General features: G+C 35.6%; 1 protein-coding gene across 1 annotated transcript; it reads left to right on the top strand.

Annotated features, from left to right (window-relative positions):
- Window positions 1–966: 966 nt before the first annotated feature.
- LOC135159720 (uncharacterized) lies at window positions 967–11,282 on the top strand. The gene is made up of 2 exons (XM_064115624.1): window positions 967–2,461; window positions 4,765–11,282. Exons 1-2 carry the CDS (start codon window positions 2,303–2,305, stop codon window positions 5,494–5,496), a joined length of 891 nt encoding a protein of 296 aa, XP_063971694.1. The 5' UTR covers window positions 967–2,302; the 3' UTR covers window positions 5,497–11,282.
- The last annotated feature ends 1,372 nt before the right edge of the window (window positions 11,283–12,654 follow it).

Raw genomic sequence — 12,654 nt, 5'->3', positions numbered from 1 at the left:
AGGGCAGACATGTTATGTCTACGGAAGAGCATAAAGTCAATGTTTAATTATGTGAAAAACGCACTCTGCAAACGTGGGCACAGGGGGGTTGGAAAATACTGCGGGTTCTATCTGCACGTAGAAAGAACAAAAATAGCTCGACTCCTGCCAGCATGTTGTTTCAAAGTGTGGCGAATGTCTGAAATGTAAACCCAATAATTAGAATATGATTGATGGATCTATGTGTGTTTTACTCGTGTGCAACTGTGTGAACATTTACGTAGGGATCATTCTTTGATTGACTCCACTTCGATTTTTGCTAGTCAAAGAAAAAAGAGCCATAGTCCACACAAGATTTTTTTTAATGACAAAAGAAGGAAGTGGCCACAAGCTGAGTTTCGCTTTCCTTTCTGCTCTTTTGTGATAGGTGCTTGTCTTTATTGATATTTTGTCTGGGTGTTTTTGTGTCGATAACCACTTGAAATGATCTTGTGAAAATAAATCACATTATCAATACTTCAAGCAAATGTATAGAGGGGTAGCCTTCAGACTGAAAAGTATTCTATGGAGCTTTGTTGTTAAAAGGGGTTTGATGCTATGTTTAGAGAGACCAGACAAATAGTTATTGTTATCTACTTTTTCAAGTGCTTTTATATATCATTATCAAAGTGAGTGGAACCACTTAGACTAGTTTCTGTGACCAGTCACAAGTTGATGTACAGTATCACCTTATTATCTATCCATCAGAAAGAAGAATTATGATGATATGTGAATTGTGAGCAATAGTTGACCAGATTTGTACGCACAGTTTGTCGTTAAAATCATAGAATTCTACCCCCATGTTAAAACTCGTCCACGTTTTAGTGCCTCTCATAGGCTACCGGAGCAGGCACTTCTGTGCTGTTTGTATATGTGGCATCTGGCATCAAGAACAGATATAGCTGGGACTACTGGCTAGCGAGTGTTGGGAGTGGTATTGTTTGCAGAGTCTTCCAAACATCACAGACATACATAGACATGGATGAAATCATGAGGAGAATTTGACTTTATGTAATCTATACCACATTCTTTCATCCCTTTATCCCTCTGTCTGTCTGTCCGTCTCTCTCTGTCTCTCCTATCCATTAATTCTCTCTCCTATCCTCTCTCTGCGCCAATGTCTCCTTTTTTTCCCATCTGTAATACCTTCTGTTCCCTTCCTCTTCTCTCATTTCATCTTCACTTTATTCATTCATTCTGTCTTTCATTGCATCCGCTCTCATCTGTACCTCTCCATCTGTCTATCTCTCTCACTGCCATTATCATCATAATCTCATTCTCTAATTCGGTATATCATTCTTGCTGTGCGCCTTCTTTTTCTCCTTTATCTCCTTTCCATCATCTCATTTATCTTTCTTGCCATACCTCTTCTCTTACCCTGTATCTTTCTCATTTCACCCATTTGCGTGTCTGTTTTTCTTCATTTCTACCTATTTTTTTAGCCATCTGGTTTGGTAAAAAGCAAGAGTTGCTGTCACATGCATTTAGCTGGAATATCTCTCCCAGAGCTCAGACTATGATTCATAATAATGTGGCTTTGTCTGTGTCTTAATCCAGTTAAAATTCTGTCCTCGATAGACTTTTGCCCTAGAAACAGGCTATCGTGTTCTTCTTTCCAGCCAAGCCAACCACACACAGTCAACTGTGTTTAACATGTCATCATGACATTCATGAATCTGTTTGAGAAATGTATGATAGTCCACAACACGTCAGCCCATAGAGCTACCAAGGTTTCATAATTCAGTTTATCAGATCGGACTTGGTTATCATTTTTTTCATACTAATGAAAATTAATATACATTTTGAAAATTGATTTTGAAGTTGATAATATGCATTTCTTGAAAAAGTGAAGATTTTTTTATATCGCCTGAGCCCAGCTGAAAGACTTTTATTCAGGCTTGGCACGTTGTTCAATATTTAAATGGCCTTTGCAGCACTTTTTTCTCTTTCTAACGATGCAAAATATTGTTCTTTTTCCAGTATTTCATACTATTTCTTGAATAAAAATACTGAATGTTTCATGAAAAACACCCTTCCCCAAAAGGGGCATTGCTCAAAAATCTACTGCAGACAAATTAGAATATTATGTAACCACCCATGATATTGTTTATATCTCTCCTTGTCAGATCCAAAGTTAATTGTGATAGATATATTAAGTATAATTTATCTCTTCGTTATAAATCAGAATAGTAATGTTGAAACCTCTAAACAATTCCCTTTCTCTTCCTTTTAAATTATTGCAGGTGCAAGAGAAGGAGGTAGCACTAGCAGCGGTGCCTGGCACATGGAATATTTTGTTTTGGTGTTTCTGGCGCCGTTGACTGTCGTGTGTCTGTGCTGTGTCATCATGTTTTACTACCGTCGCAGCAGCCGCCTAGCATCACACTCTTCTTCGCTACCAACCTCCAGTTACTCTATTACGTCAGACAATCCTCCCGTACCGGTAAGTTGCTTCTATCGCAAAACTGTTCCACGACATTTGCTCCGGCGACAATTGCTCCACTCTAAATTCCACACACTAATCAAATGACCAACTTCAACTGGGTTTAACACCATACCCTACTACCCTAACCGGAAACCCAACATAAAACCCTATTCTAACCCTAACCCTGCATCTTATACGAAATTAACCCCAGAGCAATTGTCTCAGAAGCAAATGTCGTGTCACCCGCAAAACAATCAACCATCGAAGAAAAAATTATTTTAAGTATTTCTAGAGCTAATATATTTGAGCTCACCAGACAAAAAGACAAAAAAAATTGCATTGTATTACAATTTACATGGGACCATATGGAAATTTCCATGGCTCTTTTAGTTTTTCAGACTCTTTGAGGCTATTTATAGGAAAATTTGCCTAAAGCCCCTGTGTAATTTTTCCCTGTCGAGGTGGGATAAGTAATGACTACTGAATGCTATCATTCTTATGAGAAAGACACATGGGTCAGATGCATAAAAAGTTGCGAGGCTCTTGCTTGTGCTTGAAGCAATTGCTTTCCAGCAATTGAAACTGTTTATGCATCTGACCCATTACAATGGCATTTGATTTTAAATTCTCTGCTGTTTATCTAGAAAAACTACAAAGATATTTTGTCGAAGAAATTGGGATGAAATATTCTTTTTTTAATATCTTAATAATCTGCTTTTCATTATCCAGTCTTGAAATGATAGGCAGTTGTTCAGGTATGTGAAATGTTTTGACTCAACCAGAAACAAATGAACTTGTATGTGACTATGATTGCTGTTCCAAAACATCGATTATTTTCAAGGTTAGGGTTGGTTTAGTTTGTGGCTAGAATACCAATGAATTTAGTCTACTGGTATACCATGTACTAATACACAGTCAGTCGTAACATTGTTATTTGTTAAAGAATTAATTACAGCCATCATAACAATCCTTCTTCCGCTCTCTCTTTCTCTAGCCACAGATTTGATGAAAGATGATGTGGGAAAATATCTGGTTGAATACTGTACAACCACTTTAAAAAACTAACCTTTTTTTTTGCAGTAGAAGCCACAAAATAATCTACCATATAGAATCACAGAATTATTAGAAATTTCTGCCAAATGTATCTACTCTTCATATCACTGATGAAAATTGAAGAAGTGGAAGTCATGCCATGCCCCTCCACAAAAGTAAAAAAATAATTTTTAGCTGTTTTTTTTACTATAAAAGAACTGTCATTTTCTGTTATAGAGGAGGCAAAAATTTTCCTTCATAATGTCAACAAGAATTTACAAACTCACAATGAATATTTTCACCTTCAGCACAACAGGAGACATCCCCTATAATGAAAAAAAGATGCACAGTATCTCCCATTGGTTTTCCTTTTTTCGTCCCAAGTTTGATCCTTTGTGCGCAGTGCCTCTCTCTTCATCCTAGCTCCCCTGGATCTCTGATGCTTGGGTCATGGGGTCAGGTCAAAGGTCATAGCGGGGTACCCTGGAACATTGTCACATTTAATCTAGGCAGAATGTCTAACTCATTAACAATGCTGGTTATCAAGCGTGCTTTAGGCTGATAAGCTTGTGTTTTGTAAATGGAAATGAACATGTGAAATGAAATTTGGGTATACTCTATACAGGGACCCAGAAAAAGTACAGGGATTGATATTAAAGGAGAAGTTAACCCTGACAATTATTTGGTTTTAATAAAAACAAACATTTTACTTTTCAAGGCAAATTACCAAAATTCCATCATTCTGCTTTGTCTTTGATGCCTAGTAAATGTATAGACTCTAGATCTGTTTAATATTTGGAAACTCAGTAGCAAAGAGCAGCAACTGAATGATTATGAAAGGCATCTAAAGTAAAATGTAACAAGTTATCTCATTTGATCCCAGTGGATAATATCCTAACAGCAGAATGATACACCACCCATTATCTATTTCTTCCTTTCAATTTACTATTCCTCTTCTGATTAAATTTTAAGTTTGTTTTTAATGCTTAGCATGATTCATAGACTTGTTTTTTTCACTTCATTCTTGAAGATGTTGCTGGCAATAGTTTTCATTCACAATTTCTGTCACACTGTGACAACAATTTTCTCTACTGCCAAGCCATTCTTTGAAAAGTTTGAAAGTATTCCAACAGTTTGAACTTACTCTGAATGGGATACTCTCTGTTGAATGTGAAAAACTTTCCACCAAAAAGAGAAGACGATTATAATGAGATCATGATGATGAAATGAACCGATGCCTGATTTGATTTCTGAAAATAGTTACAGAATTGTCTGTTTTCTTTCCGCAGGTTAATCAGTCACCTCTGATACCAAGCCATAGATTCTCTGCGCAGCATCAGCAAGAGAGGCTAAGAAAGCAACGCGAGATGGTCTGTTCACACAGTGAGTCAACGGAGAAGTTCCCCACGTCAGTATGTCTCCCGGACGAGGACGAACCACAGCACATGCGTGACAATGTTAGAATACACCGGGAGGTTATGACAGAAAACGGCATCAGAGCACCGCCAAATCGGACTGTATATGACAGTGAGAGGCAAGATTTAATGATACAGTGTCGTAGCAAAACGGAAAACCTTCAGCGGCATCCGGTGAGGCGGAGCCCGTCGAATGCATCGAACGGCTCGCAATCCAAGCGGGGCGGAATCGGGAGTCGGGCAGGGGTTGGTGGAGGATATAAACATGGTGCAACAGCGGTGACGACGACGACAGCGACGTTACAAGGAGGAGGATTGGAGGCGATTGACAGCGAGACGCGCAGCCCGTTGAACTTAGTAGACTCTGATTCGGAAGGGCCACCGCCGTACGCGAGCTTAGTCCAGACAAAAAACAATATTATCAATGTGTGTGATGATAGTAGAGTCAGTACAAGTAACAGCACAGATGGACTCCTGCAATGCCAACAACCACCCTGCACTCCTCCTTGTCAACCAAACACTAATGGAAGATTTAATGCCAGTGCTCGAGGGGCAAATAGGGGCAGTGGAGTCAGACTAAAGCATGAAGGTGCAGACTGTGTCTGACATAGCTTCAAGCGCTCCTTGTGGACTTGTTTAACGTTTGTCAGGTTGCGTTAGGGTGCAAAAAAATGTGAATTTTAGAGTATATGGGTACGGGCATGGGGCTTTTAAAGGGAAGGGTTAGGTTTCGTCAAAGCACTGTGTAACCCGTCGCCACTTGTTTAATGACTTGGAACGCAGTCTCAAATGTACAACGTGGATAACAACGTGATAATAATCCTTTTCTTGCTTGTCGAATTGTGGAGTGGATATTTTGAAGGAAAAAAATATATGAATCAATGCTTGGCTGCCTTTTCTTCATCTCATCAAATGACAGTACCTGGTTACCCTAAGTGCATCTTGATCTAGTTCTTGTTTTAAAAAAAAGAAGAAAAAAATGCATCTGGAAAGGGGAATTCTCTGCTGTTCAAAAGCTTTGTAAAATGTGCAAGCACTTTTTTTAGCTTTAACCAATGTTACAGACACCGTCACACACGTATAGTTACAACCTGGTTGGAGTGATCCAAACTGAACAATACACCTCTCCATGTTACAGTATTCAACCTTGGGATATTATATCACCGCTGATCTCTGGAAATATATCATTTTTCTCATGTATGCTGTTCATGTGTACATCAGCATAGGAAACAACATGGCCATGGCTTGTTTAGACAGTTTCTCATCACCTTTTAAAAGAATTTGATTATTGCTGTTGTATAGAGGTGGAACGGGGGAGTGTTTCATCAAATAGCCAGTGATTTTTCTCTGACTATTATTACCTACTGCGAATCCTTGCATCTGATTGGCCAAAGGTAAATTAGTAGGTGAATATGACTGACTAAACTTTTCATGAAATGCCCCCCTCCCCAGATTACGGAAACATCAAGCTGTAAATCCTGCAAGTCTCCACAAATTGGCAACAACTCTTAGATAGCGCCATTAAATGGGAAGTTCACCCTCATGAAAAGTTTATCGTAAAAATAACAGAAAAGATAATGAAATTATTGGTGAAGGTTAGAGGAAAACCTATCAAAGATTTTAAGTTATTTGATTTTTGTTTAATCTGTAACTTCATGTGTGAGCAGTTTCCTCATATCTCGAGACAAAAAAATCAATAAAATGTCATTTTCTATTAAAATTAAAACAGATTATATTGTACCATCAGTATATCAAAAGACAAATCATTTCTCACTTGCACTGAAAGAAACAAAATTTTAGTCATCGTGAACCATTAGAAAAATGAAATTCATGCATTTTATATTACACAACAAAGGGGGAAGCTGCTAATTAATGACGTCACAAATCAAAAGCATCAAATTCTTTCTTAATATGTGTCAGATTTTCTACTTACCTTCACCAATATTCTGTTATTTCTTATATTTTCTCAAACCTTTTGTCAGGGTGAAATTCCCCTTTAAGGGTGTCCCATAATGCTCACTGTTGGAAAGCAGAATGTTCATTTTGAAATGCAGATCGAAAGCATAGCTCACATAAAGATGGTTAATGAAGTTGTAAAAAACAATTATTTAATTTGAAAATCCTTTAAAATCAAGGCTAGTTGTCTTAATACTTAACTAAGGAGGCTAGGAAATATAACCAAAGATCACATTCATCGGTGGTTTATCAGTTTATATATTTTCAATATTTTGTCTAAAGTGATTGTTGTATCAGGGCTTCTCCTAGAACCACACTTGCAGCAAAGACGTACATCACGAATGAGCCCTTTTGTAAGTCTATGATGAACCTTTCAATATAAAAGCACTACATGAAAATGACATGGCCATCTTATGAACCCAAAACATTTCAGAATATCTATTCCGAGTAAAAAAGGTTCAGTAGTAATGCACCCTCACCTAAGCATCTGTGACAAGAATGCAACCCCATTTAATACTGAGGTTTGCAATTAATAATGAATTGCAAATATGAAAGCAGGGCTTGAATTAATTCCAAGACCATCGATGTCATCGATGCCTCTTCCGTTGTGCCCTTATTTTTATTTGTCCCCTTTATGCTGGGCATCATATAAAAATGTGTCCTATGGAATAGTGGCCTTGCCCTAAAAAATATCAAAATTTAATGCCTTTGAAAGAACAATTCCGATTGGTTCCTGATCAGTGTTTTGATCAAAATGTGTATGAAACAATGATCCTGATTGGCCATTGCTTGTTAAGTTATTAATTGCATATCTTTATGTGATGGAGCCTTTTTTTCTTCCTTTTTATAACCACAACTACAGGACTATCTGGTTGAACTGCATTCTGTTACAATTACGATGATATTTGTCCTTGCATTGGGAAAAAAAGTTTGATGACAACATTTTTCACTTGTGGAATTGACACATACACCAACTCTTACACTTCCAATTTATTATTCAATAAATTCGTGTTAAAATTTCATGCTAAAATTTGTACAATTACATGTACCCAAGAAGTTATTTGAACAATATTAATGAAATGATGGTGTTCAGATATATTTTTCTCAAAATTTTGTTGACAGTAGAAAAAGATGGAGCTATTTGTAACATCTGGTTTTAACACACGTCTTGGAGGTATTCGCTGTCAAAATTATGTTTTAAAAAAAGACCTACACATACATGTATCTTTCATATTGTTTCGAAGGGCATTACTGTCTTGTAACATACCAGCAAGTGATATTAATTTTATTTCGATATATATTCGTGGAAAATCCATCACCATTATTCATACATGTCAAAAACTACCAAAATTTTATTATATTGGCATTTCCCATCAGAATATAAGATGCACCAACCTTTTCCATGACAATCTCCAAACATTCCCCCCCCCCCCAGAAGCACCTGCATAGTTCATATATTAGTTGTAACAAGCCAGATGGAAGGATCTTTACTTAATCTTTCTAGTTATGACAGGCATAATTTTATTTTAAAGCTCTGTTAACGTCTGAGCATCTTGGAACTTTCAAAGCAACCATAACTCTATTATTTTGGTCATAGACCAAGGGAAAGTGGATCTTTGAAAGCCAGCTAAACTAAGTGTGTGAGTTTGTATTTTATAGAAATCCTCTCAAAACAATGTTATATCTTATTGTTTTATCTTATTGTTTTCTTTGCATTTATCATGCTAGTTATTATGCCAACCAACCAAAGCCAAAAGACCCCCGACTCATCTGCTTAATGATTTTTGTATCTAAAGGAGTTTATGTTAAACCTTATTGTGATTGAATTTTATGTATTTTCCATTTTGGTCAGAGAGAGATTGATGAAAGAAAGGAAAGTAAGATTATCCACAGCTATTAAAAAACAAAAATCAAACATCACATTTCCACTTTCACATTTTCTTGCTCATTTACCAACCAAAAACAGAATATAATTCTGTTATTGTGACCAACTTTTCAAATGTTTTTTTCTCTCTTAATAGTACAAAAATAAGACAAATCTTGCTACAGTGACCTTAAACGACCCTGTCCATTTCTGTTTCTAGTGAATGAAACCACCATAATTGGTTTTGATGTCATTTTTTATGTTAATTTTATTCTTTTGTCTGTCTCATTTCTCTCTCGTTGACTAATTAGTAATTTGATAGAAGAAGATGGTGGATATATACCATTCAAGAATGCATACTTTGTATCGGCCTAAAGAAACGATACTTCTGAGTACGCAAGCTTTGGGATGTATCAAATGTATAAAGGGGACAGAGGGGGATTGGTTCTCACAGTCTCATATTAACTCACCCCCCCCCCCTTCTGTGAGTAGGTGTTGTGTTTGATTGGCACAAAAAATCTTTAAAACATGATTTTGAATGTTTGTTTAAATGATTTAAAACCTATTTTTGTGTTTATTTTGCACAAAAAATACATATCCAAACCCTTGTAGGTGTATTATATCCAAAGAGCTCTGATCATGATTATAAAATTATAATGGTATAGAAAGAGCAATTCTCCCTAATTATGTCTTCGCACCATTTATAGAAGTTTGCATTTGAATAGATAGAATCTATGGCAAATATCATAGATGTGGAAAAAAATTTGTATGTTGAAAAAAATATAGATTTTATAAATTGCAAGACCATTTGCATTTGAATCCATTGAATTTATGGCAAATATCATAGATATGAATTTTTTACTCTTTTTGTTTTTAGTATGTTAAAAATATATTTTATAAATTACAAGACCATTTGCGTTCTTGTATTTTGAAATAATTTGTCCTCAAATGTGAACATTTATGATGAATTTGAGTGAAATATTCAAATTGTGTTTCCGCCAAGCATAACATGCTGATTGATTTATGTTAGGCAATTAGGTTGGTTGGAACGACACTTGATACATCCCACTACTTGCTACTCAATCTTTGTGCAATCCATGCATTCTTGATCTGGTTTTCATTTCATTTACCGATCATAAATTGTATTGTTTTCAGTCATTCATTTATCATGTGGAAAGAATAATATCTTTGTATCTTGTTCATAATGATGTTTGCGAGATACTTCTACAGATGTCTGAGGATATCAAAGATTAGTTGAAATAATTAATGTGATTTATTATTTTGTTCATTATGTGTTCCAGTATATACTACTGCCAAGCAGATACCTTTGAATTACGAGACATGATCTCTCCGTCTTCTGTCATTTAATAAGTGTGTGTCCAGAGTATAGGAAAGAAGAACAGATGTGACGTAAAGGATGCGTTAGTCAATTTTGACGGTTCAAAACAGACATACTAGCCTAACTAGAATATAACTCATTTGGATCATCAAATTAATTGCATTTTTCCTCCTTTTTTTATGACTGATATTACTTGCCTACACTGACTTCAAAATTCCTTAATTCAACTTGTTTTGGGTGGGGGATTTGGGGCCATATAGCAAACAGTACAGATGCCATTTGCATTAGCAGAAAGTTGTTTGTTTTCTTCTTTTTTTTCTTCAAATTTCTACCAAATGTTTGATATGCTTGACATGAATCAGGGACTTTAAACAGGATATCTAGAATCGGCTAATAAGTCCTTTTTTTTTGGGGGGGGGGGGGTCCAGACCAAAGAATAACTTCAATGATAACCCACCAAATTTATTCATTTTTTGTAATGTGCTTCATCATGTTACCAATAATCTAGCAATTAATATACACAGGAAAGCTGTGTAAAGTATTGATCCCTTCATTTTGAAAGCAGAAAACTCCAAAAGATATTCCATGTGTGAAGCTGCAGTAGCAAGCATGTGATAGTGTTTCAGTCGCGTGGTAAAAAAAAGCTTTTTAACAAAGAACGCCTGCAGCTTAAAGTTGCTGGAAGATTTATGAAATAATTCTGTTCACATGCAATGTAATCATTGTAATCTTTATTATATTGTTGGCCAAGAGGTAAAAAAAATCTTTGTTTAAAATTGATCTAGGCCTGTCTGTCATTGTTCAACATTTTCTGTACTAGCCTCAAACAAAAGAAGGGAGAGTAAAAAAAAGATGAATCTGTTCTTGTCGTCATACACTTTCCGTTCTAGGGGAAAAAAGAATTTTATGAAATTATTGATTATGAATGATTAATGTGGTATGTAATTTTTTTCTTCATTTTTTTATTTGTGTATTTATTCATTTTTGCATGCCATGAAAATTGTTCTGTGATGCTGAAGAAAATGTAATGGTGATATGATGAAGAAAACGATAAAAAAACAAATCTCCAAAGTCTTGTTTGAGTGTACGAACAAGGCTGAATGGCATATAATTATATTGTTGTTTGAGCCATTGTCTTTAAGGATGATAAAAAAGAGAGTTTACAGTTAAAAACTGAGCAGCAATTGATGATAAATAAAAAAGAGTAAATATGAAGATGCTTCACATACAAAACCTGTGTATCACTTGTGATCATTTTTATTGTCAAAAAAGGCCTACGCACATGTCCTGTTCCACGATCTGATTTTGGAACAAATCGCATTGTGCTCATTAAGTATATGAAAAGTATATTTTCAAATTAATTGTATGAAAAGTAATATAACACTTTTGGATGATTGCAGGTCTTTTTTTGTGTGTAAAATTGTTATGTCATTGCGACTAGATATTCAGTTCGCTTTTATTCTAATAAGGATGGTAGTTGTATAATCACAGAGTTGAACGTCTTGAAAGTATTTGTGCGATGATTTGGTACTTTACACAGTAAGATATTCAAAGTCTCAATATTTGCATCAAATTTTACTACATCTTATTTCAAAATCGAGTCAAAAGACCAGTCCTAATGTGTGCGATGGCCTTAATGTTATAGTGTAATATGGGGGGTTCACTAAGATTAAAGTGTGACTTACAGTCGCTCTTCAATTCCTAGTTGGTCATTTAGTCATCAGATCACACTTGGGGGGGGGCGCATGTTCCTTCAGTGTCTGCAATAAGCTTAACGGACAAGTCCACCCCAACAAAAAGTTGATTTAAATAAAAAGAGAAAAATCCTACAAGCATAACACCGAAAATTTCATCAAAATCGGATGTAAAATAAGAGAGTTATGACATTTTAAAGTTTCTCTTATATTAGCATTGTTTAATGCTATATGGTTCAGTCAAGTTGGTCCTTACTGTCAAATCTGTAAAAAATGAAATATTATATAATAAACACAATAAAAAAATAAAAGAAATAGTGAGTGAGGGGCATCATCGACTGTCTCATTTGCATGTCACTGAGTTGTGCATATAACTGTTTTATGAAAAATAAACAAAACTTTAAAATGTCAAACTTTCCTATTTTATATCCGATTTTGATGAAATTTTCAGCATTATGTTAGTTAGATTTTTATCTATTTATCCAAATCAACGTTTTTCACGGGTGGACTTGACCTTTAAGCATTAATAAATAAGGTGTACGTTGACGTTTAAGCATGACTCAATATTTCATTTGAGTCTTTGTGAAACTGCCATCGTCTTGGATGGGGGAAGATGGTTCATTGAGAATTTTAGGGTGATATCATCTAACATGGGGCCCCTGTAACATATAGCTTAGCGATTAGGGTTGATCCTTATGACTGATCACACACAACCAATGCAATCAATTGTAATAAATTGTAAGACCAGGGCCCCGTTGTAAAAAGAGTTTCGATTGATCCGATCAATCGTAACTCTATGGAAATCCATCAGTGTCATAATTTTTTCTACAGGAAATTTGCAAAATGTCCTTTGTAATCAAAGGAGAACACCCCAAATTGTCAAGAAATCAATGAATTTATGGATATGCATT

The sequence above is a fragment of the Lytechinus pictus genome, unplaced genomic scaffold, assembly GCF_037042905.1.
Source record: "Lytechinus pictus isolate F3 Inbred unplaced genomic scaffold, Lp3.0 scaffold_334, whole genome shotgun sequence".
In the NCBI taxonomy this organism is placed as follows: domain Eukaryota; kingdom Metazoa; phylum Echinodermata; class Echinoidea; order Temnopleuroida; family Toxopneustidae; genus Lytechinus; species Lytechinus pictus.
This window is presented reverse-complemented; position numbering and strand designations above follow the sequence as displayed.